General features: G+C 41.1%; 1 protein-coding gene across 4 annotated transcripts in view; it reads left to right on the top strand.

Moving 5' to 3' along the window:
• Positions 1–10,588: 10,588 nt before the first annotated feature.
• LOC119661365 (probable nuclear hormone receptor HR38) overlaps positions 10,589–27,878 on the top strand; it is a 58,665-nt gene continuing 41,375 nt past the window's right edge. Inside the window, exon 1 of one of the 4 annotated variants that reach the window (XM_038070675.1) lies at positions 10,589–11,165. Coding sequence is in view for 1 of the 4 variants with exons in the window: in XM_038070674.1 (XP_037926602.1) it covers positions 11,571–11,832 (262 nt within the window). In the remaining 3 variants the exon portion in view is untranslated. The other 3 variants (XM_038070676.1, XM_038070677.1, XM_038070674.1) reach the window with 3 other exon arrangements.

The raw sequence follows: 27,878 nt of genomic DNA, 5'->3' as shown, positions 1-27,878 counted from the left end.
TGTCCTGGACTCTCACACAGTTCGGTTCAAGCCATGCAGGAATACACCATTCTGCATACTTGCTCGATGTTGCGGGGAGTACTCGACGGATTCTCCCGTTGACCTACCGCCGGCCACTACCACCAGCGCCCCTTTAGTTTTTAAGTAGGTAGGATCATCCGAGCCTAAATGCTTGGCACTTAGTGCTAGTATTAGGTAAAATCCGGCATCTGCCGAGATTGCGATACCTCGGAAATAATAATGAAGAGAGTTAAAAGGTACGAATTGCAGTGAATCAGGAGACCTTTTCAGAAACTATGCAACCCGAAAATCTGGACAAATTCATGAAGGCCACAAAACACATCTCATACCGATCTCTGTTCAAATAAAATTATTAATACTATATTTTTATATTTTCTGAATTATACTGGAAAATTCGTTTAAATTAATCCTTGGATTACAAAATTTTATTATACATTTTTCCTTTCCTTTCCCTACAGATCCTTGAAATGGGTGGCTGGTAGAAGAAAATTGGAAACTATGAGTAAAACTCCTTCTTCACTGTGGAAAGTAGTCAAGAATATTGAGTATACTTCTACAATTTGAGACTATCTAGAAGCTTGACCTACATATGAGTAATTGTAATTTTCGTCCAATAAATAAAGGGTCAATTCCCTTCAAATGCTGGTATGTACTTATTCCACGTAGCTTCCAACAAATAATCCGCCCAATTCCCTGTTAGCCATAAATGCAAGCATACTTTCCGGAATTAAGAAGTTCAGAACAATTAATTGTAATTCTATACTTTTGCCTTTCACATGCATAAATGGCAGCTGTGGAACTCATGTAGGCGAATGTCAGTGGAAAAGGAGCCAGCACGGTATCTAGAGAATAGGTTCAAATCTGAACCTGAGTCGTCTTGACGATTACAGAACAACGCAAGGAACTCCAATTTCCTAGGAAAATCTGACCCCCATCATTGGCGCTATCTCCGTAAACACAATAATATCCCAAAAGGTAATAATAATTGTGACGTACGGCAATCTGTATTCGTCCTCATCTGCTATGCTGTAATATTATCCCCGATTCAATTCATCGGTGACGACTTTCCCGGGGTGCGCGTCACCGAACATATCGTTCTCCATTGTATTGATTTAAGCGCTGATGGTTGCCGTGTTCCAAGGCATCATGGACACGTTTATAGCGTAACTCATTACGTAATGGCCTGATCGTATGACTATTTGGTCATGGAATGCTACTTCTGCGCTACTGCCGGTCTGTAGATTCCGACTCCCGCTTCTATTTCCTTCTATTTCGCGACATGTCACAAATCTCCTTTGAACTTGGCCATGGCCTTTGGCCATGCAAATAGGCGCCTGCTTAATTAACATACGTATCTTCCATTGCATGAGGATATGCACTTTATCCAGCCGCGATTTTCGTTTGCTGCTAATTGTGTACTATTGATTTTCGAGGGGAGTGTGTTAGTGTTGCGGCAAATTCTACGCCAGGATTAGAACAGAAGTACGAAAATGCCACTGGAAACGGTTTATCGTCCTCTTGGTACCGAACTGTTCTATTTATAAGGCAGCATGACTTTTTCCCTGCGAATGAAGAGGGTAAAGGATAAGACGTGGCACTTCTCTAGGATTACGTATCATTGGATCAGAAATAGAAAGAATCGAAATGTTTGCTTGCTAAATTTACAAATAAGTTCATGGCCGACTAATTATGTTTTTCTTTTTTCGTATTTCATTCACATCCATCCATTTGTAGTTACGCCACTTTAAGGATAAAATTTTATCATCATCAACGGCGCAACAACCGGTATCCGGTCTAGGCCTGCCTTAATAAGGAACTCCAGACATCCCGGTTTTGCGCAGAGGTCCACCAATTCGATATCCCTAAAAGATGTCTGGCGTCCTGACCTACACTATCGCTCCATCTTAGGCAGGGTCTGCCTCGTCTTCTTTTTCTACCATAGATATTGCCCTTATAGACTTTCCGGGTGGGATCATCCTCATCCATACGGATTAAGTGACCCGCCCACCGTAACCTATTGAGTCGGATTTTATCCACAACCGGACGGTCATGGTATCGCTCATAGATTTCGTCGTTATGTAGGCCACGGAATTGTCCATTCTCATGTAGGGGGCCAAAAATTCTTCGGAGGATTCTTCTCTCGAACGCGGCCAAGCGTTCGCAATTTTTCTTGCTAAGAACCCAAGTTTCCGAGGAATACATGAGGACTGGCAAGATCATTGTCTTGTACAGTAAGAGCTTTGACCCTATGGTGAGACGTTTCGAGCGGAACAGTCTTTGGAAGCTGAAATAGGCTCTGTTGGCTGACAACAACCGTGCGCGGATTTCATCATCGTAGTTGTTATCGGTTGTGATTTTCGACCCTAGATAGGAGAAATTGTCAACGGTCTCAAAGTTGTATTCTCCTATCCTTATTCTTCTTCGTGTTTGACCAGTGCGGTTTGATGTTGGGATGTTTGATGAAAGGGATCAAATACCACCTTGTAACCACTCCGGTCACGCTGCTTACAGGGCAGAGGCGAGGCAGCGTCTGATGAGTTGCCTCTGCCCTGGACGGAACCACAAGTCATTGGTATATTTCTTCTCTGTTTACCTTAATTTTGTAAATTGTTACCTTAAAAACACAAAACTCCATTGGCCGAAACCGCTCCTGCAGTTCAGGTGTACCGAAGCATGCTTCTACTAGCTGAATTCTGGTGCTCAGAGGTGGCGGTGGGGAAAACGGGGCGGCAACCCTGTCCGCCAAACCAAAACCAAGTGGCCGAGGAGAACCTCCATAGTGGTGGCACCGGGAGATGCTGTACTCACTTTGGCTTACCGGCCGTTATGCAGTAGGCGAATGCTCCAAAGGTCTAATCAGGGCGATTAGACCCCAGTCTGCACGGGGACTCATCTGAAGTGGCAAATTGGTCACGAAACCTCACCAGGGGTATACTGGTACCATGGGAACAGAGATAACCCCTGGACTCTCATACTTCGGATGAACTCCCGTTGCATGTGAGTACAGCTCGGTTATTTGCAGTTGGCTTCCTAGTGCGAGCTTCATGGGGGTTGTTGGTTATGCTCAAGTGAGAAGAGACCTTCGGGCCTCGGCGTGGTGTTGCGTGTCAACATGGGTGCCGTACTCCTTAGTTCGGTAGAGATTTAGGTAGGTCTACATCCACCAGTATGAATGCTAAGCCATGCACTTGGTTATTGTTGCTTGTCTCAGCGGGGCTCTGATTGTGGTCACAAAACCAATCCGTGTCTTAAGAAGACCGTGGGATTAAGTCGTCCACGCTCACGTTAAACCCTCAAGGACTCACTAGCTGAATGCACAAATTACGTAATGGCTTATAACGGTTTTCTTGGGAACGTTCAAACAGTGACAACCACAAAATCAAATTGAAAAAGAAACTTTGAAGATTTCACGAAAATGGTTTTTAGAGTTCCCTGTTATGGTCAAAGCCTAGTTAACTTTTCCATATATTTAACTTTTGCGAGTCTAAAGTTTCGTGAGCCCCTATTGTATACTATCATCTACTTTATTTGAGCAAATATCGTTACGTAGGGTATTTTGAAGCTTAGATACTATATACATGGAATATCATAATTTTTTCAGATTTTGGTTAGGTACTTTTTGAGAACGGATCCTTGAAGTAATTAACTCTTCGCGCACTCCTCCCCTTTACACCCAATGACAAAACTAACATCTGCTTTGGAAAGAGACTTTTCATTTGATACCACCTCCCCCCCAAGCTACATATACGTGTTCGATGAAAAAACTTTTCAACAAAACCTTAAGGAGTACAGTTAACCAATTAAAAAGTTGGACAGTTACCCTAATACATTTTGAAGTTAAATATCTTCAAAGCCAGATGATATTTTTAAATGAGTTATGATAGAAAAAACAACAATTTTTGATGGGAATTTTCTACCGTTATTATTATTTTACCATATTTGCGGAACAAAAAGTGAACAGCAGCCAAAAAAAACTTGGACAATTCAAGTTGGCATTTCGTACCGGCAACACGTAAGGTGATCGTTGCTCCAAAAGAGATAACGTTATCTTTCGTGATGTCTTTAGAAGTTCTGGGCTTCTTGGCAACTATTAATTCGTTGCATATATTGCGTGTAAAAGACCGAAAATGGAAAATAAGCAATTCTCCTCCGCAATTAGTGTGGAAAAGAGTTGAGCAGTGCATGTTATAGTATTTAAAGGACTAGGGTCACTCCATATTATCCAAGAAAACCTCACTAAATTAGGCTACCTTGATATGCTTAGGCAGCACATACCAGCTACAGTTTCTATATTGGGCTTGCTCTCTACTATAATGTTAGTTCATGACAATAATTCAAAACACACAACTATGGTCGTTAAGGAATGAAGTGGATCCTCTATAATGTCAAAAAGACTCTTCCTTATCCATCTCAGAGACCACATTTAAGGGGGTCATCCCGTGTGAAGGCCGTTTTTCTTCGCTTTTTTTAGAAATTTTTTGTGAAGAACTGGATGAAGATACAAATACGAATTTTTCACAATATATTTATTGATATTTTGAGCATGCACAATATTTTTCCCAGCCATGCTATCGGGCTGGAAAAAATATTGCGCGTTCATTATTTCAATACAGAGCAATTTATACACCCAACTCCAAAAAAAGGTGTTTTTTCCGCTGCCACGCTAGAGTGCGCTGCGGTCATCTTAGAGAAGAAAATAACCGTCATTTTAATGTGCAGACTTAGCTACAGTCCGCAAACTAGGATTATTAAAAAATATTAAAAGCTAAATTTTTGGTGCCGTGTTAAACTTTTTTTTGTGAATTTTGGTGTTTTTCAAGGCTTCGTTAAAGAATGAAGAAAACTACTGAATGAATCGCAATTATCCTAGTTTGCGGACCGTAAATATGTTGGCCAAAGGGTAGTATACGTCCCAGGGCGAAACGTGAATTGGTACCCACGATGGAGCATAAAACCTGGGAAATGCCTGCTGAACCAACACCAACAGCTCTACTACCAAACCCTATCTCCACCTCCACGTGGTGACCGCTGGGAGCTCTTCCTTAACGAAAAGCTACAGACGGAGAAGGATGAAGGCGAGTCTCCCGCGCTTAAAAACGGGACAAATTGTACCAACTGGTCCTCCAGGTTGGGGGTTGGGTAGGGCTGACAACCCTACACGGAAAACCGAAGTTACGGAGCCACGAAAGGAGCCTCGGACAGGATGGATTTTACAACGACGAACCCGGCAACGACAACGGAATAACGATTTGCACATTTTCTCATGGAACGTCCGCTCCCTGTACAGAGATGAAGCTGATGAGCAGCTAGCCGATACCCTGACCCAATATAGGGAAGATGTAACAGCGTTACAGGAGACAGGGACCGGTTTCCTGGAGAAGAGCCACTACACCATATATTATAGCGGTCATCCAGTAAACCATGTGCTCGGAGTAGGTTTCTTAGTCAGCCAAAAAACGAAACCTGCTGTTATCAGCTTTGAAAACATAAGCGAACGGCTATGCACTCTGCGTTTGCGAGGCAAGTTTAGAAATATAAGCGTCATTAACGTTCACGCCCTTACAGAGGAGACTGCAGAGTCGGAGAAGGATACTTTCTACGAGGCAGTTGAGCGGACCTTCGAAGCCTGTCCCAAGTATGATATCAAAATCATACTTGGAGATGTCAAGTTAAGCAGGGACGGAGCCCGTATTCAGGGTATCGCCCATAGCTTACATAGGGATACCAATGATAACGGACTGCGGATTATTCAGTTAGCAGTATCGCAAGAAATAGTTGTTGGAAGTACCCGGTTTGCATGGAAAGCGGTCCACAAATATACATGGGCCTCTCCAGACGGGAGCACTTTCAATCAAATTGACTATGTGCTGATTGAACGCCGCCACCTCTCAGCCTTGATGAATGTCAGAACATATAGGGGGGCCAATATAGACTCGGATTGCCATCTCGTTGGCATGGTGTTCCGAGCTCGAATAACAACACCACCCAGAATTTCCTCTGACAATCAGGTAAGAGTTAACACTGAAGCCATCCACAACACAACCCTCCGCGACACCTATAAGAGGGAAATGGATGCCACAATAACCACAGTCTGCAGAGGACCTGGAGAAGAAGCATCCACAAATGATCTTCACAACCACCTGAAGAACGTTATCATTGATAGCCACAAACATACTTGGCCCCAGCCGCAAAAGGAGTCGGAACGACTGGTTTGACGATGAATGTAAGCTAACAATGGAACGGAAGAATGCCGCATACCGAGTAATGTTGCATTCTCAAAGAACGCGGGCACGCGCGGAGACATATCACGAACTCCGTCGAGCGGAGAAGCGACTTCACAGACGGAAAAAAGAAGCCTGTGAGAACCAACAAGTCTGTGAACTAGCAAAGTACAGGGAGCAACCGCACCAGGCGCGGAAGTTTTACCAATAAATCAGCAGGATGAAGTCTTATACACCTCGATGCTCATCCAGCCGAGACAAAGAGGGAAATCTGATTTCCAACAAAATGGGCATATTGGAGGGATGGGTTGAGTACTTTGATGAGCTACTGAACAACCAGAACATCGGCGAGTTGGAGGTCCCGCCAACTGAAGACGACGAACAAATACTGCGCCACCAAGTATAGGAGAAACAGTCCGTGCAATTCATCGGCTTAAAAATCATAAGTCGCCAGGAGCCGATGGAATTACAGCCGAATTGGTTAAATATGGAGGCGACCAATTACACCAAGTGGTTCATGAACTTGTGCTCAAGGTGCGGTACAGCGAATCAATGCATGACGACTGGCAACGAGGCATTATCTGTCTCATACGACAAGGGGATGCCCTATCATGCGTTCTCTTTAACCTGGCCCTTGAGAAAATGATCCGTGATGCCGAGGTAAATGCAAGAGGTACGATTCTCTTTAAGTCCACCCAACTACTGGCCTATGCTGACGATATCGACCTCATGGGAAGAACCACCCGAGACGTACAAACTGCCTTCATCCAGATCGAGCATCAATGAAGGCAAGACAAAATATATGGTGGCAACGTCAGCACCAAAAACCAACCAACCAACAACATCTAACCGCAACATCTAACAGGTACGATGAGGAAATCCGCGCACGGTTGTTGTCAGCTATCAGAGCCTATTTCAGGTTACAAAAACTGTTCCGCTCGAAACGTCTCACCATAGAGTCAAAGCTCTTACTTTACAAGACAATGACCTTGCCAGTCCTCATGTGTTCCTCGGAGACTTGGGTTCTTAGCAAGAAGAATTGCGAACTCTTGGCCGCGTTCGAGAGAAGAATCCTCCGAAGAATTTTTGGCCCCCTACATGAGGATGGACGATTCCGTGGCCTACATAACGACGAAATCTATGTGTGATAAAATCCGGCTCAATAGGTTACGGTGGGCGGGTCACTTAATCCGTATGGATGAGGATGATCCAGCCCGGAAAGTCTATAAGGGCAATATCTATGGTAGAAAAAGCCTGAGATGGAGCGATGGGTGGACCTCGGTGCAAAACCGGGATCTCTGGAGTTCCTTATTAAGGCAGGCCTAGACCGGATACCGGTTGTTGCGCTGTTGATGATGGTGATGAAATATGTTCTGAATAAGTGGTGAAAATTTCAAGGAATTTCGTGTGATAGATTTTGAGGTATGGTGGCAGCAGATTTTCAATATGCGGTTTCGAGAAAAACGCATATAAAAAGTAGGATGTGGTTTTTAGCCATAAAATCTTAACAGACCATTAATCTGCGATGCTTAGTCCACAAATCTTAGAATTCCTGAAAAAACACATGTACAGTCTTAGCTTCAATTCTTGTCCTTTTAGCGAAGTCATTCGAACGTCATTCGGACCGATAAATATGCGCTTTATTACGGCGATCGACATAAATCTGGCATGTAGCTTATCACGCGTTTAACACTATAATTTCCGAATGACTCGGAATATCAAAAAATTACTTTGCCCATATATTCTACACTATATCTAGATACAATTGATGTAAAAGAAAAAAATCGATTCCGCGGATCCGACACAAGGGATGACCCCCTTAAATTTGATAGAAAACTTGTGGACACACCTTGAAAAGGAGTTATTCAAAAGTATGGAGCAAAAAGGGGTTTTAAAAATTGCATGATATCCTTCTGGAAGTTTCTTCCTGTAGAAGTTCCCGAAGAAATTAAAGGAAGTCAATGAAAAGAAGACCTCTCACAACTTTCAAAGCTAACGGTCACCATACAAAATATTACCTTAATGAATTGCTGGCATAAATTTTGTCTCCTATGAAATTTTAAGAGTCCAAGTTTTTTTTTTTGTTGTAAAAAACGTTCATTTTGTAGTTTACTTTTCTGTTTAAAATATGTTATAAAATAACAATAAGGGTAGAAAATGCACGTCAAAATGTAGTTTTTTTCTCAATAGTAATAACCGTTGGCCCAACAATTCATATTGAATCGGCTTTAAAGTGAATTAAGTGTAAAGGTACACTACAGTACACTGTAGGAGACAAGGTAGTTAGCATTGCGCTCGCCCGAAATTATTACCCTGATCTGACTCAAGTAGTCATTCACAGCTGAGTCGACTGGTATTCGACATCCAGTCACGGTAACAAATTCCTTTACCACCAGTGAGATTTGAATCGCGACCTTCCGCTACGACAGCCCCACGCTCTAACCACTTCAACCATCCGGACTTTTCCCCCAATAGTTTACCATGATACATCTATCAAATTTTTTAATTAGTTGACTGTATATTCGAGGAGTACCTGCATTAGCCCAAGTCCAAGAGGATCAAGCACATAGAGGAAAGAAAAAGGAAGTTACCCGAAGCTTCACTCGCCCCAATATGCATTACTTTACAATAGCCGTCCATGTGGGTAGTAAAAATAATGCATAAATCGAGTGAGTAGATAACCCCCCATGTTGGACTTAGTATGGAGCATGTGTAGCTTTCCAAAAATCTTTCCTTCCACAAAAAAAAAACTTTTTTTAATTGCAATCTGCAAGAAACGCAATTACCGAAAGGGCTTTCTCGAAAACGCATCTTGCAATCTGAAATCAAATTGATCCGGAACTCCGGGCAAGGTTAAGTTTGTTTACTTACCCCCTGACGATGACTTTCCGTGATGCACTTCACGTTTTCCAACCCAAACTGTGCACTGTGACGCCATTAGCGTCCCCAAATGTAAACAAATGTGGTAGAACCCAAAGTCCAAAAGCCGCCGCCGCCACCAGCAACTCGAAACATTACGCCAAACCAAAACAAATCCACCGGCTTAGCTTGCACCGGAACCGCACGTGAACAATAGAACGCAAATGACACGACGCATAGGCGTAATCCACAGACGCCGCGGCGATGGTGCAGATATCCGCCTGTCCAGATAATTTGCTTACATACATCATTGACGTAACCTAAGTTCGCATATACACAAGCCGCACTGCATAGCGTAGCGGCGCATCACTTTGGCTAACTTTGCCTTGTCGCCATGTTGTCGCCGGGGGCCTAACCGCCCGAAGTAAATAATAGTCCCCAAAAGCGAACCTGGAAACGGCAACAGACACGGAGAATTGGGGACGCTCGCGGCTCCATAACCTACGCTACGCCAAATCTCGCTGTGCAACGTAGCGGAATCTGTGGACAGTGCGCCTATCTCTAACGGTAATTGTGTTTATGACGCGGCCATCTTGTCGCCATGGCGGATTTTTTTCGACGTGCCTACTCCCGAGTGTTTCAAGCTCGAAGAGACCTTCAATTATTAACCAGCGCTTCTACCAGTACCTTGCTTACCGCCCTATCTATGGACCTGTACCTGGCCATCGCAGCCATGTAACTATAACCGGCCGCTTGCGAGTGTGTGCGCGGACGGATGGCGAAGTGCAAGCGAAATCGAAAAGCCCAACAAAGCCGAAAACAAAAATAATTCCGTTCGCTTGCGGCACTCGACCCACAACCCACTACACTTTCTGTTATGCATGGTCCGTGACGTCAGCACTAACCGTGACGTCACTCCTTATTCCGCTCTCACTTTCGATCAACAATTGATTGATGGGCAAGTACCAGGCACGGCGTAAGCGGCGCTCAGGTAGAGGGCTCTGGTGTTCCCATGGCCGCTTCCGTCTCCTTCCATTAGCCCTGCCGCCTCGCCGGCCGGGATTCCGAAGCACAACGCCGGGAACGGGACGTTGCTACGTGCTGAGCGGGTGCATGCACTTGCCGCCCGGCGTGCACCTGAGCAAACCAAAAATCGTTATTATCCCGTTACTCACTCCAGCCGCTCCGCAATTGCACACTAACCCCAAGGCGGCTGGGGACGAGCTTAACGACCACGCAACCAACGGCCGGGGAGTGCTACGAGAGCAGCGGCGATGACGACACGTTGGGGTTGTCGGATGGGGGTGAGATGGGGTGGATGATAATCGAAAAGCTTTGCAGGTACAGCGATGTCGTCACCGATTGCGACTGTGGGAGCGTCGGCTTGTGCGCGGGAGAAGGCGGGCGGGGCGGGCGGGCGCGGGCCTTTGAAGATGGATTCGAATTCGACCGAGACATTGATGACGCCGGCGTCGTAGCGTGCTGAGGCACGGCTAGACCAGACCAGATCCAAAGATATAGTCTTGTGCAATCCACGAGGTGAACTCAGTCGCGTCATAGACGCCGCATTGTAAACATACACACAAGAAGTGGAAGTTGCTCACGAGCAAGGCTACAGAACAAATCGATTGCAGAACCCGGTCAGGAAAGTGGTTAGTTGCATCGCTCCAGGAAACTGTTACCGGTGCTCCTGTAAGGACTGAAGAAGTCGCCGGGAGAGGTTGCCATCAGTTGCCAGTCGGTCCGTTGAAAGTGCAAGTGAACGAAAGTAACCGTTTCTCGGAGTGCGGAATCAGAAGCGCGAAGTGATCAGTGTTTTGGCGGTCAGAGTGCATTTCTGCAGGCGAAGGACTCTTCCGTTTCCGGTGTCTGTGCTGCAGAGTCGCGTGCATCCGATTGACGGGTGCAGCAGAGTGCTCCTCTGGCAAGGATCCTGTTATGTGCAAAAGTGAAAACGGCAGCGGATTGTACTGGATTTTACCCGAGTTCGAATATTGAGTGCATTGAAATCCGTACTGGAGGACCAAGAAGACTTGCACCCGAGGGTTTTAGAACCTTCCCCAGGTGCTCATTCAGTGTTTTCTCTATATTTCGTTGTGTTGTGCGTAAGATATCGTTTCTTTCGATGTATTTCTGTTGTGCTTGATGCAGCTTGCTCTTAACTTCACTTAGAAGGACATTTTCAGTTTTTCTTAGTTTGTTCCGTTCTTGCACTGTTCACAATTTTGCGACTATGTAACTGCCTAAAGACTCTTGAAATGGATTGTTTTGTTCCTTATCACTGCCACACTACCCCACTGTTACCTCGCGCTACCAGAGCACGTTTACGACAAACCCAGCCTAGAACTGCTTCCTTCCAGAGACACTGCCGCTAGCTAACCATTTTCAGTTGGTTTAAGTATAAATTTTCGTTTTGGTCACGTTGTGGATGATTTGCTTTCACTTTGCGTTGTGCTAAATCTTAAGGACATGCGAAATCGCCTAGCCTCGCTGATTGTTGTGAAGCAAGAGCCTATCAGCGATGATTTCTTGACCGGCGAGAACGATGAGAACAACCGCGGCAGTATCGGCTTGCAGACAGGCTCGTATGTTCCCTACCATCATCACCATCACTACCAACATCACCACAGCAACAATCAGCCGCTAGGATCTCTTAATCATACGGAGGATTTTAACAATAACGAGAGTAGCGCGATAAGCGTAAAGAGCGACGTGTTCGAGGAGAAAAAGTGTATGTACGGTACCTTATGCCTAGAAATGTAAGATTACTAACCTGCCCTAACCTTGGGCTGTTGCAAGGTGCTTACTAATACTCGAGAAGTGGACGCTTCGAATCCTTCTAACATGCGCGACTAACAGCTAAGCATAGTGGTTGAATTCGTTCCAACTTAACAGTAAAAACATCCTAAATCACTACCCCTATCGATGAAATATTTATAAACATTTGTGCTGAACTTGAATTTCACTGCATTAGATTAGCAACGTCGTGATTGGCTTGATAAAGCGTTTCCGTGTGACCACACTTCGCTGCAGTACTGCCCGTACTTACGTAAACGCGCTGCAAGTCATATGCACCTATGACGTCGTCTGAATGCACTCCTTTGCCAAAATCTACAACAACCATCTGATTGCAATCAGGCTGCCGTGCGCTCTCGAAAAGAGTAGCGAGAGTAGCTTGTATTCACATAGAACACAGAGTTTCACCCGCCCACTAGGTGTGCATGCCAGTGCGATAACGTCACCTCATTTGAGAACACCAGGATCCGTGTTATCCTCGTTCCTTACTTACAACTTCAAGCCTGGAACTATGCTCTATGTCCACTTCAAAGGATGGGTTTGAAAATTGATACCCCCACCTAAGCCGGTTCCACATTACCCTCAACGCAATAATTTCGTACAATACGCCAAGCACACCTATGGCATCGCTCATTGTCAGGTGCATGGTGCCTGAGTGTTTAGCCGGAAAACACTCTTCACGTGACGCGATGATTCGCCCAACTGCACACCACTCAACCCCACATACCTTGGCCACCAAACCGCCAATAGCACGAGACAATTTTATTAATAAATCTGCAATCTAAATTTAAATTGCAAGTACCACAGCGAGTAATTATCCCGACAAAGGCGTAATGAGTGTCTCGAATGATTTCTTGATTTGCTCACCATCTCCCCCCGATCGATGATTGGAATTGCAGTGGAACCGCTACTATGCCGGGTTCGCTCCTCATGTCGTTTGCGGCGTCTAATTCTATTTCAAGATTGATTGCGATATGCGGAATCGATCGCGAGGAATGTTGAAGTGCAGTGCCTGCTATTGGAAATAGCTTACAGTTCTGGGGAGTCATTTACACTTGACCACATCGAAAATTTCCATATTTTTATTTCTAAATTAGAGAAACCTTTTTCTGGTTCTCCCTTTCTGGCCATTTAATTATGCTTTAATTGAGCGTGGCAAAGGCAAATCAGCTGCTCCGGTATATTATGATTAACCTTGAGCCACCTCAAACCTTTGTGTACCCAGCAATTCACCTGTCACCATCTATCGTTGATATACATGGCGAAGCTATACAGCTCGAACGTTATCCGAATGACGTCACAGCACGCGCGTAAGAATTCCGTAACTGCTGCTTTTCCGGCTTGTACAAAGCAAGCTGCTGGTCATAAACACTCTCCTTTAATTTGAAACTATGAGCTCACGCATTTCCCCCACCTCCCACTGACGACCCCATGTGGGAACCGATAGAGTTCCTGTACAAAGGAGGAACAACAATTCTTATATCCGTGGGGGCGGCAGGATATTCAGTTATCTATTATATCCACGACTGCTTGTGTACCTATATCACAGCCGGCGTTTGTAAGCCACACAAATCATGGCAGCATGTGCTTCTGCCACCGTTCCCTCATCCAGCTTTCGAGCAGTTATTATCATAACACATTACGTCACAGTTAAAAGTATCTCAGTGGATCGATAACCCCTGTCCGTGACGTCAAAGGCGAATACATGTCAATAAGAAGGAGGGAAAACGGTGCGGAAACCCGTGAAAATAGAAGAAACTGTTGGTTTATTAATAAGCCGACTGTGGGGGCTGTTTGGGCCCACCGGTGTGTAGAACGTGCTACTGGTCTTCCTTATGCGGCCGTCATTTTATGGAATCGCTCTAATGAGTGACGTCACGCAAAAATGGGGTGTATTGATTTTTTTGTTTAATGTGGCTTGAAAGATATGAAGGATGAGGTACTATGGATTGCAGCTGAAAATAGCGATAATAATTTAAGGTGAAGTTTGTCTCAGAGGAAGTTGTCCTTAATCCTATTCAGCATAGTTTCGGAGTAGACTTTTTAGAGTACAAAGAATCATGCTTGCGGAATAAATGCTATTAGCACCTAAATCGAGAAGTGTGGTCGACAATGGTACTTTGGAAGGATAAACTCTTCACTCCATGGCTATTCTTCCTGAAATTCTCCATTAGAGATAACCGTTCTGCATTCGTGTCGATTGATGGCAGAGAGACATATATCGTAGGCTGGATGTTGAATATCAATTGATTCAGCGGTCAATAAGTGCCTGGGACAAATCAAGGTTATTGCCATAATTTGAACCAGGGTAATGTCGACCACATTGCCTCTTTGCCTACCGTTACGGTCTCGAAAAGAATGAACACACGTCGAAACTCGAAGTTCACATTGAACTTTGCGCCATAGGTACGCAGAGAGATAAATCACTGATGGATTGGAGCTTGTCTGAGGTTCTCTGCACTGAGCTGATTCTATAATAATTCAACCATTGTGAAGTAGTGTGCTTACGTTTTGGAGGAAAACATTCAGATCCGGATCAGCAAAGAGCTCACCTCACTAGAGGTTATCTGGTACCATGGGAATTTCCTCTAGAAGAATTGTTGGTGTAAAGGTTCTCGGTCCAGTTATTGGAACCTATGAGAGTTTCATGGCGGCTGTAATTATGCCGCCTCTACACTCAGCATAAACAAACAATAGCTATGGCGCTTACGGAAGGATTGTGGTTGCAGTCAATCCTTGTTCGAAGTGGTCTATGGGTTTAGGCTTACAAAAAAGAGTAGCCCCGTTAAACCACCTTCAGTTTCATGTTACGCCGTCGTCGTCATCCTTAAAGGTGACTCTGAAATTATACCTTATAAGAAATCTCGGTTGTCTTTCTGTTGTATCAATTTTCTTCGTAATTTATGGGAGAAAATGGAGGAGAAGAAAACACAATATTATATTTTTCTTTTTAATTTAAAGAATCAAGTAAGGGACTCGCAGCTCTCAATGTTGTGCTAGGTTGTGATTCCTGAGACTAATTAGCAATCGGGGCTGCCTTTTGAATATTTCATTCCCTCTCCCGTCATTAACAAAATTTTACGTGTCTTTGACCTGGTAGCTTAGGATCGCACCAAAAGGATATTGTGGGAAATTAGAACGCTGTAAATGGAAAATAAAAAAAATGGAGCTGGAAAACTCGAGACCCTATTGCCGCGGTCGAAAGAGAGGATTTAAACATAGCTTCTTCTTTTTACAAATATGTTTAGTTAAACATTGAAGAAGGGAATAAGTAGATATCGAAATAAGGACGTATATGCTAAACAAAATCCATCTGTAAAAGGAGAAGCTATGTTTTTAAACACTAAACGGACACGATAATTAATTTACAACGGATTGCATCTTCGATCGATGTTTCCTCTGCGCAGCCTTTTGCATTCTCAACAGCCAACAACTAGGGATGGTCACGCATGTGTAGCGCTTCCACTACAATCCGATGTTGGTATCCCTTTAGTCCAGCGTCAACGGATGTTTTGATCTTCGGCGATTGAACCGCTACTGTTGCAAAATCTGATTTTTGCCTAATATGGCACTTTAAGCGAATGTACTGGTTCCGGTGGCGCTTAAGGATTCCTCAATGTACATCTACGCCACTAGATTCTCATTAAACCTTGCAAACTCTGTTTATTTCAAAAAGCACTTTGTCATTTTGACTATTGGCAATGCCAGTAAAAATTTATATTTTGCATTTATCGAGGACCCTCTTCTTTTTATTAGTAGTGTCTATGTATATGGTAGTTTGACTCAACCAATTGGAGTATCACAGGACATTTAATCCATATAACCATTTGATGCAAAATCCACTCCCCCTAGAAATTGCTTAGATTCCGCTGTTAAGTCTTTAGACACTTCATGTAGATGGGGGTCTTAAAGGCTTCCTTGCCAACGGGCTTTAGGGGGTCTAAACATTTTCAAAGCTTATTTATCGATGGAAATTAGGTTCTTATATTAGTATAGTTCTAGGCAGCACAGCAACTTTTCATTGTGAACTTAACGGAGGGTTCCGGTCTTGGGAGAGTTTTACCTGAGTAAATAAGCGAGTCTATGTACAAAGGCTCTCTTATCGAGCACTCTCTTTGTCTTTGTGTTCGCACCGTAGTTTCTATTTCGATCAAATAACGGACAGGTGAAGATGTTTTTGTAGTTTTGTGTGAAACAAAACCTTGTTAGAATCGAGCCGATGTCTGTCTGTCTGTCACACCCGGGAGTGCCTAATTTAGATAGATATATTTGTAGATTGACCAAACGGTATTCAATATAGGTACGTATTTTATATGTACATATGTATACTTTTATGCACGAAGTAAATCGAATATAGATGCATATAGAATACAGTATTCGGTAATAGGCAGTTTGTTTGGGGAGAACATAACATCTACTTCTGTAATATGCACGTATATCTTGTAGTTTGAAAAAATATGAAGGAATATTTTGGGGTTTTTAGCCATATGCGAATGGAAAAATGTGCGTAGAATGTTTCTTACATAAGATGAACGCAAAACCTTTATACCCGAAGCGCCAGCTTCCGGTATTCCGATTTGTTTTTTTATAATTTCCATGACATCGTGCCAGATTTCACCAGCTTGATTACGATTTTTAAATTTGTGGTCAATAGCTTGAAATAAATATTACCGCAATGTCAATCTGCCTATCAAGTTTATCAAAAAGAAAGGTCTATCTATCTGTCTGTCACACCCGGTTTGTTGAAAATATTATATGTACACAATGAACAAATTCAGTTAACTTTGATTTTATTTGATGCTAGAGCTTGGTTTTCCTCTAAATATAATTCTATATGACATCAAATGAAAGATCCCAATTAGTACTTTATTAAATTGATCCTAGTTTTGAAGAACCTGCACAACCATTTATGACATCTAAGTCTTGAGATGGGGTATATCTCCTTATATCTGATGTAATCAAATTAATTCTTTTTAAAACGTTCTAAGAACTATGAAACCTCATTTATGCGTTAACGTTACGGGCTTCCCCAGGTTAAGTGGTTTGCCAGAGTAGTAAACCCAAAGGTAGAACCTAAATACTTTTGTATGTTCAAAGCATTGTAACCCGTAGGAGGATTCATTACCCTTAAAATCTGAAACAAGTACTGCCTATCGTTTGCACATAGCCAGCACAAAATATAACATCTAAAAACACTTCTCTTTTCACGAAACATTTTTCTAACCCGCCTAGCGCGACGCGTCAAAAAGCGAACAATTTCCCTGATATTTTCATTTATAATCACATTAGTGAAGTGCTCCAATTGATTTTGCAGAGTCTGAAATTACCATTTCGAATTTGGAATTAGAATTAGATGTATTTCAACCCACAAAAATTGGCATTGGATCGAAGAGGGAAGATCACCTTCTACTTCGTGGAATTCAACTCAAAAATTGTTGGTCAAGGGTCATCTTCTTAGTTGAGACCAAAGGGGGAGAAGAAATAGTAGGAACGACAATATATCTACCGCCATTTTATCCATGGTCTTTTTATTCTTCGGAAAATTTATTTTCCTATCAGAAACAACCCTAAAGACAGAATTTTTGAAAATATCCAATAGATTTATAAAAATCCATTTTTTCTGCCGGATGAACCTGCAATTGTGCTTCTTTTTGGAAGCCACCTTTCTTAAAGGTTCAACTACTTTTGAATGTTTTTTGTTCAGACATAAAATTTCAAAAACTTGCTGGTATTTGCTATTACTATATTCATATAGAATGTAAATTATTTTACACTCCACTGAGCTGAAAACATTTCAGCAAACCGTCAACGATGTTGCATACGCGTGGGTAATGCGGTAGCCCTACTCAGGGATAATTTAAATGTTGCTACAGAGAAAACTTACAAAATTTCAAAAATATTATTGAATCATTATGTACTTATCTCTTTCTGTTAAAGGATTAAAGGAGTTATGAGCCCCTGTCCACTAAGATCACGAATGGGAACAATTGGTGAGAAACTTTTTCGCACATTTTTGGTGCCACGTATCGCTCTTTTCGCACTAGACATCAAACTTTTTAAAAAAGAACAACTGACGGTTTCCTTCTGGGCAGAGGTAGCATTTCAGGTGCTACCTCACCTCTGCCCTGCGAGTTTCTACCTATATCTATACCTATAAATGACGTTCGATCTTAGTAGATTGTAAGATTGTTCATTGCAAAATTCTCTACGAAATTGGTGCGAAAACGCAAATATCTAAGATGTTGTTATTGCTTCCTATTCACTTCTACTAGAGTGTGAAAATTCGCTGTACTTTTTACGTCGTTAGCATCCGTGAAGAGACGCCGTAGCATACATAGCGTACACTGCACTGGTCCGAAAATTAAGTTTATGTTACCTCCAAACTCTTGACGACAGATCTCCCTTTTCAATTATTCTTGGTTAGTAACCAGGTATTTGAAGCAATCTAATGTTTTGTTATATTTGACGGTATCTAACTTAGAACCGATCTGCTTGTAGACGAATTCCTGCAAAGGAAAATTTGATAAACTTGAATTAAAATAAGTTAAGACATGCTACATGAGCAAAACAAAGAGTTGTCAACAAGTTATAATAAACTTATACTATTCAAGAAAACTCTTCAAAAACTTTAATCTGAGGATCATCTTATAGAAAAAAGCTAACTCGGAATGAATGCACTGGAATACTAAAAGAACAGTCAAAAGTACTCGTTTCACGAAATGTCTGCTAAACAGTCAGTAGTTTAGGATCCAGTTGACCTCAAGCATTACCATGAATACTGCGGGAACCTTCCTTTATTTCTTTATTCACCGAACAAAGCAGTACGAACCAGATATTGAGTATCTTCAAAAAAGAAAGGAGGAAGAACACGTCAGCAATACATGTCCGAACCCGCAACATCCATCATATTGCAATATTGAAAATTGGCAATAGACCGTCTTGAATTCTTTCAATTTATGCGACCTTGTGAAGAGGAAAGTATGCCGTTTTTAGCGTTCCCAGTTTAGTTTGTAGCGTTACCGGTTTCCAACTAGATTTCGGCTATAAACTATCACTAATTTGAAGAGTGATGATGCTGTGCTGATTGCTCGGGGAAGGTGAGAATGGGATATGGAGATATGATGCCGAAATTATTAGACAAACGTTTGAAAGTGATACTGGGCGAAGGCAAATCATAAAAAGATGATTGGCGTTGCTAGGCGTAATCATGCTCTTTGTTTAGGTTGAAGTGGAGTCACGCGGGTTTTCTGCTCAATCGAAACCATCAGACTATGTCTAGCCCAAGGCAAGAAAAGAACAAATAAAAGTGAAATTATAAATAATATCTCAACGCCTGGGTTCATTTTACTGCACCAGGCAGCCGAGCCACTCTCTCGCTATGTCAAGGTCGTCTGCGTTTTTACCCCCCGAACATCCAATTGTCCGAAATTCTGTCTACCGTTCTACGCTGCATTCATTTCCCTAACTCCGTACTGTTGGCGTCCAAGCCATTAGCTTCTCAGATGTACACAATAAAGCCGGTTCCAATCGACTACAAAGCCCGGCTCAGATAAGTAGCGATAATACGAGCATGATTCTCTCATTCTTTTAATTGCTCGTAAAGCAGCCGCGGCTGGCATCTAAAATTCAATTTATGCATGCAGAAGCTGGAAGCCTCGTAGCAATCTGCAGAGAGTCTGCTAGTCCGTACACATAGTGCGTTCCAATGGCCAACTAAATTTGAAGAAATCAAGTTACAAACCTGTACCGGAACCAATTAGCAATTCTCTTGGCAAAACCAGAATATCATCATAATATAAAACTGGACGTGGGAGCTCAGGGTCATTCGGTTAACGGTGAATTTTTAGCAAGTTTGGCTATTACTTAATCGGTTCGCCTTTATAAGATCTGATGGCGATCGCAATGGCGACAGTGAAGCAGAAATTTGAATAGATTCGCTTTCGAAGATTACAACTTTGGACATCTATCGGATACAGGTATACAGGCAGATAGTTGGGTAGACACATAGCTGGCTAGGCATTCCAGTAACGAAGCTATCGTCGTAAGCCATTAGCATCAGTCACTAGCGTCGTTATTAATGTGGACTGGACTACAGCTCGCAGGCAGATGAAATCCTGCGGAGACGCCGAGCGGGGACCTATGGTTGGAGGAGTAGCGTGTAGCCTCCTCGGGAGAACTAGTTTGAGGCAGATGAAAGTTGCGGTCCAATGACGTCGTCCTGCCATGCCAAACTGGACTGCAGGCACTAGCGTTTCTGCTAACCTAACTGACTGCTCATCTGCATATTTAAATTACAATTTTTGTCTGATTTGATGATTCGGACAGGTTTTATCTGTTTTTGCTTACTTTTTTCTGAAGTTTTTTTTATTGTATTTTGTTAAAATTGAAAGTGTTTCGCAAAGTTGGGTACATATGTAAATGGACCTGGCGTGTGAGCTTGCTGAACAGTACATATAGGTTCACATATACCAGTATTCACGCATATAAGAGCGACTTGTGTGCTATATTGTTGGTACTGATCCGAATTGACATGGTCATCACCAGCTTTTTCTTCGGACCATATTGCAAACAGTTTTAGATAAGATAATGTTTGTGTTTTCGGCCACAGATGCTAGGTCCCGTAACGCTTCTGCCTGGTGGAGGTTACTTGTGTTGGTCAGCTTGCTCAGTCTACTTTGGCGAGCAGCTTAAATTAGTTTATATATTTTTGTTAGCCCCTATTATAGTAGCTCGTATTGGATATTATAATTTATTTTCGATTACCACTTATATCAGGCATCACAGACTACGCCTTTCAACGTCGCGTGAAAATAATAGAAGTGGAATATTAAGTTCAGATGTGATGGGGAGACATATAGTCATTTGCAAAGATGACATATGCTTCGGAGATGTACATATGTGCGAGTATGTGTACTTCATTATGAATTTATGCATGGAAAATGATGGCCATGAATAAATATAATTCGGAAGTTTACTCCTTCATAACATATGCGCGTTTTGTGTATTACATAACTCTTGGAAAGATTTGAAGTTCAAAATAAATCTATTTTATTGAAACCTAGTCGAGTACCTTATAACTCAACCAGACTAATAGACTTGAAATCCGCTTTCCTTTGAAATCAGTCCTGATTCAACGTCATTGTCCTGATTATTTTCGGAGGTGTCCTTTCACGAATTATTTTGAGATTCTGTTGCTGCACATTATATTATATTACCGGCCTACGATCTCAATCTGTTAATACTGACATTTGAATTTGTTAGCTGTTTAGAATCACGTACTGATACCTCCTACGCTTTAGAGTTTATATTTCAAATATTATCAATGGAGAGAACAGTTTATGTGATTAAATAAATGATAAGGCTACGTCATAAGCGACTTTAAATTGTCAAAAAGAAAAGAGGATAGATATTTATGCTCCGCCTTTTCGTCCTTTTAGCCTAATTGAAAATTGAATACTCTATTCAGTTTTTTAAGTCTAGTAAAAAACTGGGAAACTACAGAGAAGAAATTTAGTATGAACTTATTTTCGGAATGGCGGCAATTATCTGGAGAGGACATGTTGATGCGACATCGTATTCACACTACGTAAAATGTCATTGGTTCAAAAGCAGATCATCACCTGCCAAGTCGTACCTCTAGAAAGCTGAACTATATTGCAGGCTTCCTTTAATAAAAGCTTGTAGAAGCTATTGGACATATTTTCAAAAAGAAACTTTGTGCTGCATTTCGTTCAGCGAAATTAAAGTAGTTGAGCTACGTGCAAGCAATTCAAGTTTCCATATCCCCGAACACACTGACATACTGAGATAGCTCATTTGTGTAATAATAACAGGACCATTTTGAAAAAATATTGGAAGAAATACAATATTTTCGGAACATCGATGGTACATTAATCACCCTGAAATGTATAAGAAAGTAATAGAAAATGACTGAATTTTGACGAACAAATGACACATGTATGTTGATTGAAATAATAAAAACTTGTTGTTTCTTGTTTGCACTGATGAAGGGAACAAGTGGTTCCCGAAATATCGGTATTTGCAAGAATAAATACCCACGCCAACGAAAAAGAAACAACAAGTTTTTATTATTTCAATTAATTAATCGTTGGAAACACCGCATAATTTCACTCTGACATGTATGTTTTCCAAAAAAATCGCTGTCAAAGATTATCTACCTTCCCTATACGCATTGAGATATTTATCACACAGCAATCCATACCGTAATTTCCCACTAAACATCCGAAATAGAAGCAAGGTTCTGTTGGAACCTGTATTGAAAAATGTTTTCTAAAATTAGAACCTGTAGTAGAAAGCGCTTGCTAAAATTGTGTAAGGAACCTAATGTTGAAAAAAGTAACGACCGAGTTTTTTGGGAGAATGTATGTTGCCAATTACCTCTAAACAGGGTTAACAGTGTGCTGAAATGTGCTTCAGCTCTGTCTACTGTCAACTTTGTCTCTGGGCCATGTGTTTTTGGGTTAAACAACATTGTTGTATTGGAGAAGCTTATCCGTGCACATCACAGGCGCATGTAGATACTGCTAGATGCTTAGAGCCAATGATGTGTACGGGTAAGCTTATATATACATACAATATATGCATTCGCAAGTCCGGACCATTTAGTGTGGATACTGCCTATTAGATATAACATGTTCTAACCGTCGATGTTACCGATGAATTACTCGAATTAAAAAGTGAACATTACATTCCAGGAGAACTTCTGACCACTACTAAATGGAAAATTAAAATTCACTAAGTTTAGTATTTGAACCTCTCTTTTTGGTTTTGGTTTTTTTTTTGGAAAATACGTGTCATCTGATATCAAATATGGAACCAGTTTCCAAAAGTACTAATTGAGCCCTTTTTTTTTTGATACCGAGGTGGCCACATTCTGTGAAACAAAAAATTTGCACCCTCCATGCGCTTATATAGAGAGCCCCACCTTGAACTTAACGCAAAATAGTGCCACTCTATGCAAAGGAAACAGAAGACCACACACTCTCATAAATTTCCGTTCGAATAAATCGGCTGTGACAGCCAGACGGACGGACAGATAGACATCGACTCGATTTTTTGTTTCACACAAAACTTTAAAAAACCATCAATGGCATATACAAAACGGTCTTTAATTCCACCATAGATCTTAAGCTCGCCATTCAGTTGAATTGAAAGCACCATCCACGTATCGGCAAGCCGCAACATCATTAGTTCAACTCTGGAAGGCTTTGAGACTCTTTAGGCGTAACTGACAAGCCAAACTGAACGTGGATGGCGGGCTTTAAATGATGCGAATCTGGTTTTTATCACTGCCCTTTAGTTCTCTATTTGGCTTGCAGGAGAATAAAAGTTGGAGAGTTATTGTTGCAATCGACAGATTACTGTTTTACAAGTCAACATAACGTCAAAATTTAAATTTGATTTGTTTGGAAATATTCCTTGCTTCTTGAGTTGATTTTATGGTTTCATTAGTTTAAGGACGATACTTTCTGTAAATTGTAAGAAATCATGATAACACCTACATATATTATCTAAATTTAGTCTTTTGATCTATTGTTTCAAATGGCTCCTGGAAAAATTTGTAGAGCTGTTATCCGTTCGAGCTAAGTAGGCTGAGCCCATTCTCTCTCAAATGCAAATATGCCTGTGAAACTTATTCCATTTCATTCTCAGAGCAGTTTCGGTGGTATTAATGCTGTCTCTCGTATTTTGTTCGCGAAGTCTTCCAATGTGTCCGACTATTGGCGCTTGGTGATCGCTATTTGGCTGTATATGACTGTTCCCGATGGGTTTGATTTATCAATTTATTTTCCTATGGAAACGTTTAACTATCTGAGATTATTGTAGAACAAAATCTTGAATGACACCCATCTTCCTCCTTTTCCTTTTTCATGAAACTTATAAAATGGATTCAATTATTTAGAGCTTCATTTTAGCTTTTTAATGGAGCCTTATTGTTTTAACAGGACTACGAATGTCTTTCACTTGACTTGCATTTAACTTCTCTGCGTTCGACCATATGAATGAAATGATTATTTGACGTACTTATATTGCATCATCTCCTGTTTTTTAAGGATGTAACCGTAGTTGCAGCACTTATACCTTTAGCAAGCTCATGGTACTACACGTCTTTTCCCTTTAGATAGCAACAAATATAGATATCGGTTACAATGGCCGAGATTAGAATCCGGAGTACGAGATCAGACTCACAAAGCCTTTTTCGTCCCTCCTGAGTTTAGATTTCCTTTTTATTGATAGAATTTCAGCGCATATATGTCATTTTTTATTCTTTCATGTATTCAACTAGATTTCGATATTTTTACACATTTAAAATTCCTGGTGGAAGCTTTTCGATTCCCTTGTGCCTGCTTGTTCGTTGCTGCTTAGTCTCACGTTTGATCCTTTAGCTTGAACTATTGAGTGTTTCCAATTGTCCTTCTCGATAGGACACATATATATTACGATGGTCTTCCATCCATCCATATATTCATTCTTTGTTGCTTTGCTATGCATTTTTTTACGACTTGCTCTCACTTCTAGAACGATCATTTGACTACAATTGACACTGGTTTCCATGAGCATCTTGTCATATATGTTATATTTCAAGAATGGTTAGCGTTCCTAGATGTTGGATCTGAGTATAGATATCATTGCTAGATCTTGAATCTGTCTAATTTTTTTTCTCTTCTCTTGTTGGTAGAACCTTTAATCTCCCAAATCTGTGTAGCTATTTTATTCCCCATTATTTCCAGTTCTCTTTGCAGAATTTGGGGATTTTTCTCTTTTGTCTTGTCTTTTGTTTCAGCTTAATGCATTCTTGTTTCAGATATGTCAAATAATTCCTGCTTCACGTTTCTTACTTATGATTACATTTTCTCTCTCTCTATTTAATGTTACCTACTCGCTGCTTTTACTGCTCTGATTAATGAATTCACTAATTCTTGCATCTTATCCTGAGAGGAGATTCTCCATGAAAAGCGAATACGTTCTTGCGCCGATGTGGAAGTTTCATATTATAATAACTATACTTGGTACCAGAACTCATAGGAAAGGTCCCTTTGAGTTCAGAGTGAAATTTTGCTTATTTACAACCGAGTAGTAACTACCTAAGGGCGATTAGCGATTAGATTAGATAGCCCTCGCATTAGATATTAGATAGCCCTCGTATGCAGTGGCATGAGTGTGAAACTTACTATTATCAAAGGCCAGTGCCTCTGCCTTGGGTGAAGTTAGGCCCTTAGATTTCCATCAGTATTTGTTCTTCTTTCTCTTTTTATGAAATTATTCATATTTTCTGAAGTAAAGAACCCTAAACGCTCCAGAGGCACCATCACTATCGGCTTATTCATCGTCTTAAACAATGAACCAATATTGTTGCTGATTTGTATTTTGTGGTTACAAAAAAGGCGAAAAACAAGTTTACGCAATTCCACTGCAGTAAAAATCGATAGACAAAACATGCCATAAGTCTATTCTCTCTCACTCCCCTTACATGAACCGAACCAGCTTGGCAAAACAGTTCCCTTATTAATGCAGATTGCATATCATCATCGATTTTCTTTACAATCGCTTGGAAGACATTATTATTAAAATGGTTTTCTTTAAAAATTCATCCTCAAATTGTCATAACATGCCAACGTTATTATCTCATTGATGCGACGAAGACTCCTCGGGCACACCTTTTGGAACAATTTAGATGCTTTTACGGCGTACGTTTCGGAGATGCAAAAAAAATGTTGGTTGCATCAGCGAGTAACGGTGACTGTTTGTGCTGAATGTGTTTTATTTGAATGCAAATAATATTATATTATACTAATGATCGTTCCCCTTATCGAATCTAAAATTTTGCCATCCACATATTGTATCTATTATAAAACAGCAGCCCATCTTCTTGATTATGTCGTGATCGGAGCAATCATTAGTGCGATTAGCGCTTGCAAGAGGAACATCAAATGATGAATTTCGATGGTTGCGAAGTCTCTTGGCAAGTAAATTATAGTAATTAATCAATATTTAAATGAGAAGTTGGGCTTCGTGCTGGTAAACTTTTGAACTTGAGGGTTTCACCCAATCTTCAGTTGATTTGCTGAGCATCTTACTTGGCTCAATTGCCTTTCGGGCAAAAGTCGATTTCTCCATGCACACCTATACACACGTACCTATGTCTACATTTTATAATTCATTTTCTTCATTAAAAAGTAATTGCGATCCCTAATTTCCTGAATGCGACCTATTAACCTAACTGTCAGCATGCAAGAACTGATTTTCTAGAACCCGCGCAGAGCATGTCACGCTGATGCAAAATTCAGTCTTTTATGTCTTCCTACTGAAGTCACCGAGGTTGCATATGAGTGAACAGCGCACGGCTACAGTCAGAAGCTAAATGTCGAGTTCTTGCATAAACTTCACGTTCCTGAACAATGTAATATGCGGGTAATGCCGAGCCGTCACAATATTTTTTAGTAGCCACTGGCACTGGTTTGAAAGTATCTTCTTAAGTGAATCCGGAAAAAGTGTAATCTGCTATCTTATTATAGAAACTGGTTTTCGCAGTGAAATGTATTATATTGCCTATCGATTGGATAAGCCAGCCAAGCTACGTGGTGTATTTGGGTATGCGTAACGACCAGCTCTCTAGAATGAGAATAGAAATACATGTCTGCCTGCTGGACATGAACTAATTTGAATATGCAAAAAGATTCTTCTGCTTTTAGTAGATACCAGAAAGAAGAAGAAATATTTGCATTTATATCCGTACGAATGTTGGGATATAAATTTTATCTCAAGGCTGTGTGAACCATTAGTGGAGCTCATCACACAATAACATAATCGCGTGTGGAGCAGCTTTTTGAGACCTTGGCGTAACTGCTCTTTGACGTCAGTTGAGCTCTTTCTGTTACTGTTACTGCTTTTGCTGGCCACAAGATCTTCTGGAGATTTCTTTGGTTTTCAGAGTTACATGGAATCTAGCGTCTTTTGCGATTGTTCAAGGAGAAAAATTTGGCATTAATTAGATGCATTCGTTCTTAGGTTTCACTGAAAAGGCGCATTCTAAACGGTTTCCTTTGTATTGTCGGTAATACAATACCCGTTGCAAATCATTAGGAGCTTCATCTGAACAAGATTGTGCATTGGTCCTTGACTGGATTTAAATACTAGCTATTCCGTTTGTTTCGAAACGTGACAAATTCTATTGGAAACCAACTTGAAACTTTGAAGATCTTTCGGAAAATGATTATCATCATTCCTTATTCGACGAGATACTAATAAAAACTAATCTTCTACTCAAAAAAATTAATTAATACAGCATAAATTTTAATAAATTAAATTGGCAGGTGATATAATTAATATTCTCCAAGCAGTTCAGGATCACAAATCTGTCTCTACATCATGTTTTGCCTGAACGTCATATAATATAGTTGCGGTGAATTTTCATATTGAGACCTTGCGTTGTTCATTTCCTGCTTGCAGCCTTTCCAATAGATAGACATAATGATCCACACGTTACGTAATCATCCATATTATATTTATCTATGCTTCCATTTGATAAAACTTACATACATATGATAGGTGGTCAAGTTAGATGAGGAATAGTTAGCTGTCGGTAGTTTAAACGAATTCACTGAGTGTATTACCATATTTACACCTAAATGAAATCAAATTCTCTGAAAGGAGAGTCAGCCAAAATTACTGAGAGTTTATCCAATGTAGGATTTGACATATGTCGCTTGATGTGGCAGAATCACTGAAAAGAAGACGAAGACAATTTTGAAGAATCAGGTGTCTCCTCACTAGCATCTAGAGAAATCACTGACTGCTACAACAATAAACAAAGAGAACTCCAGGTACTTATCGTACAATATAAATGGTTGAAACACTTTTATCAAAGGAGTATTAAAGTTATTAAGGATCTCCGGGGCTGATACTTCAAAAATTGAGAATTCCGTCGGTGTGGGTTGTGAATCAAAGTATGGATATCCA

This window comes from Hermetia illucens, chromosome 1 (genome assembly GCF_905115235.1).
Source record: "Hermetia illucens chromosome 1, iHerIll2.2.curated.20191125, whole genome shotgun sequence".
NCBI lineage: Eukaryota > Metazoa > Arthropoda > Insecta > Diptera > Stratiomyidae > Hermetia > Hermetia illucens.
The sequence above is the reverse complement of the archived record's forward strand: the minus strand, read 5'-3'. Positions and strand labels throughout refer to the sequence as shown.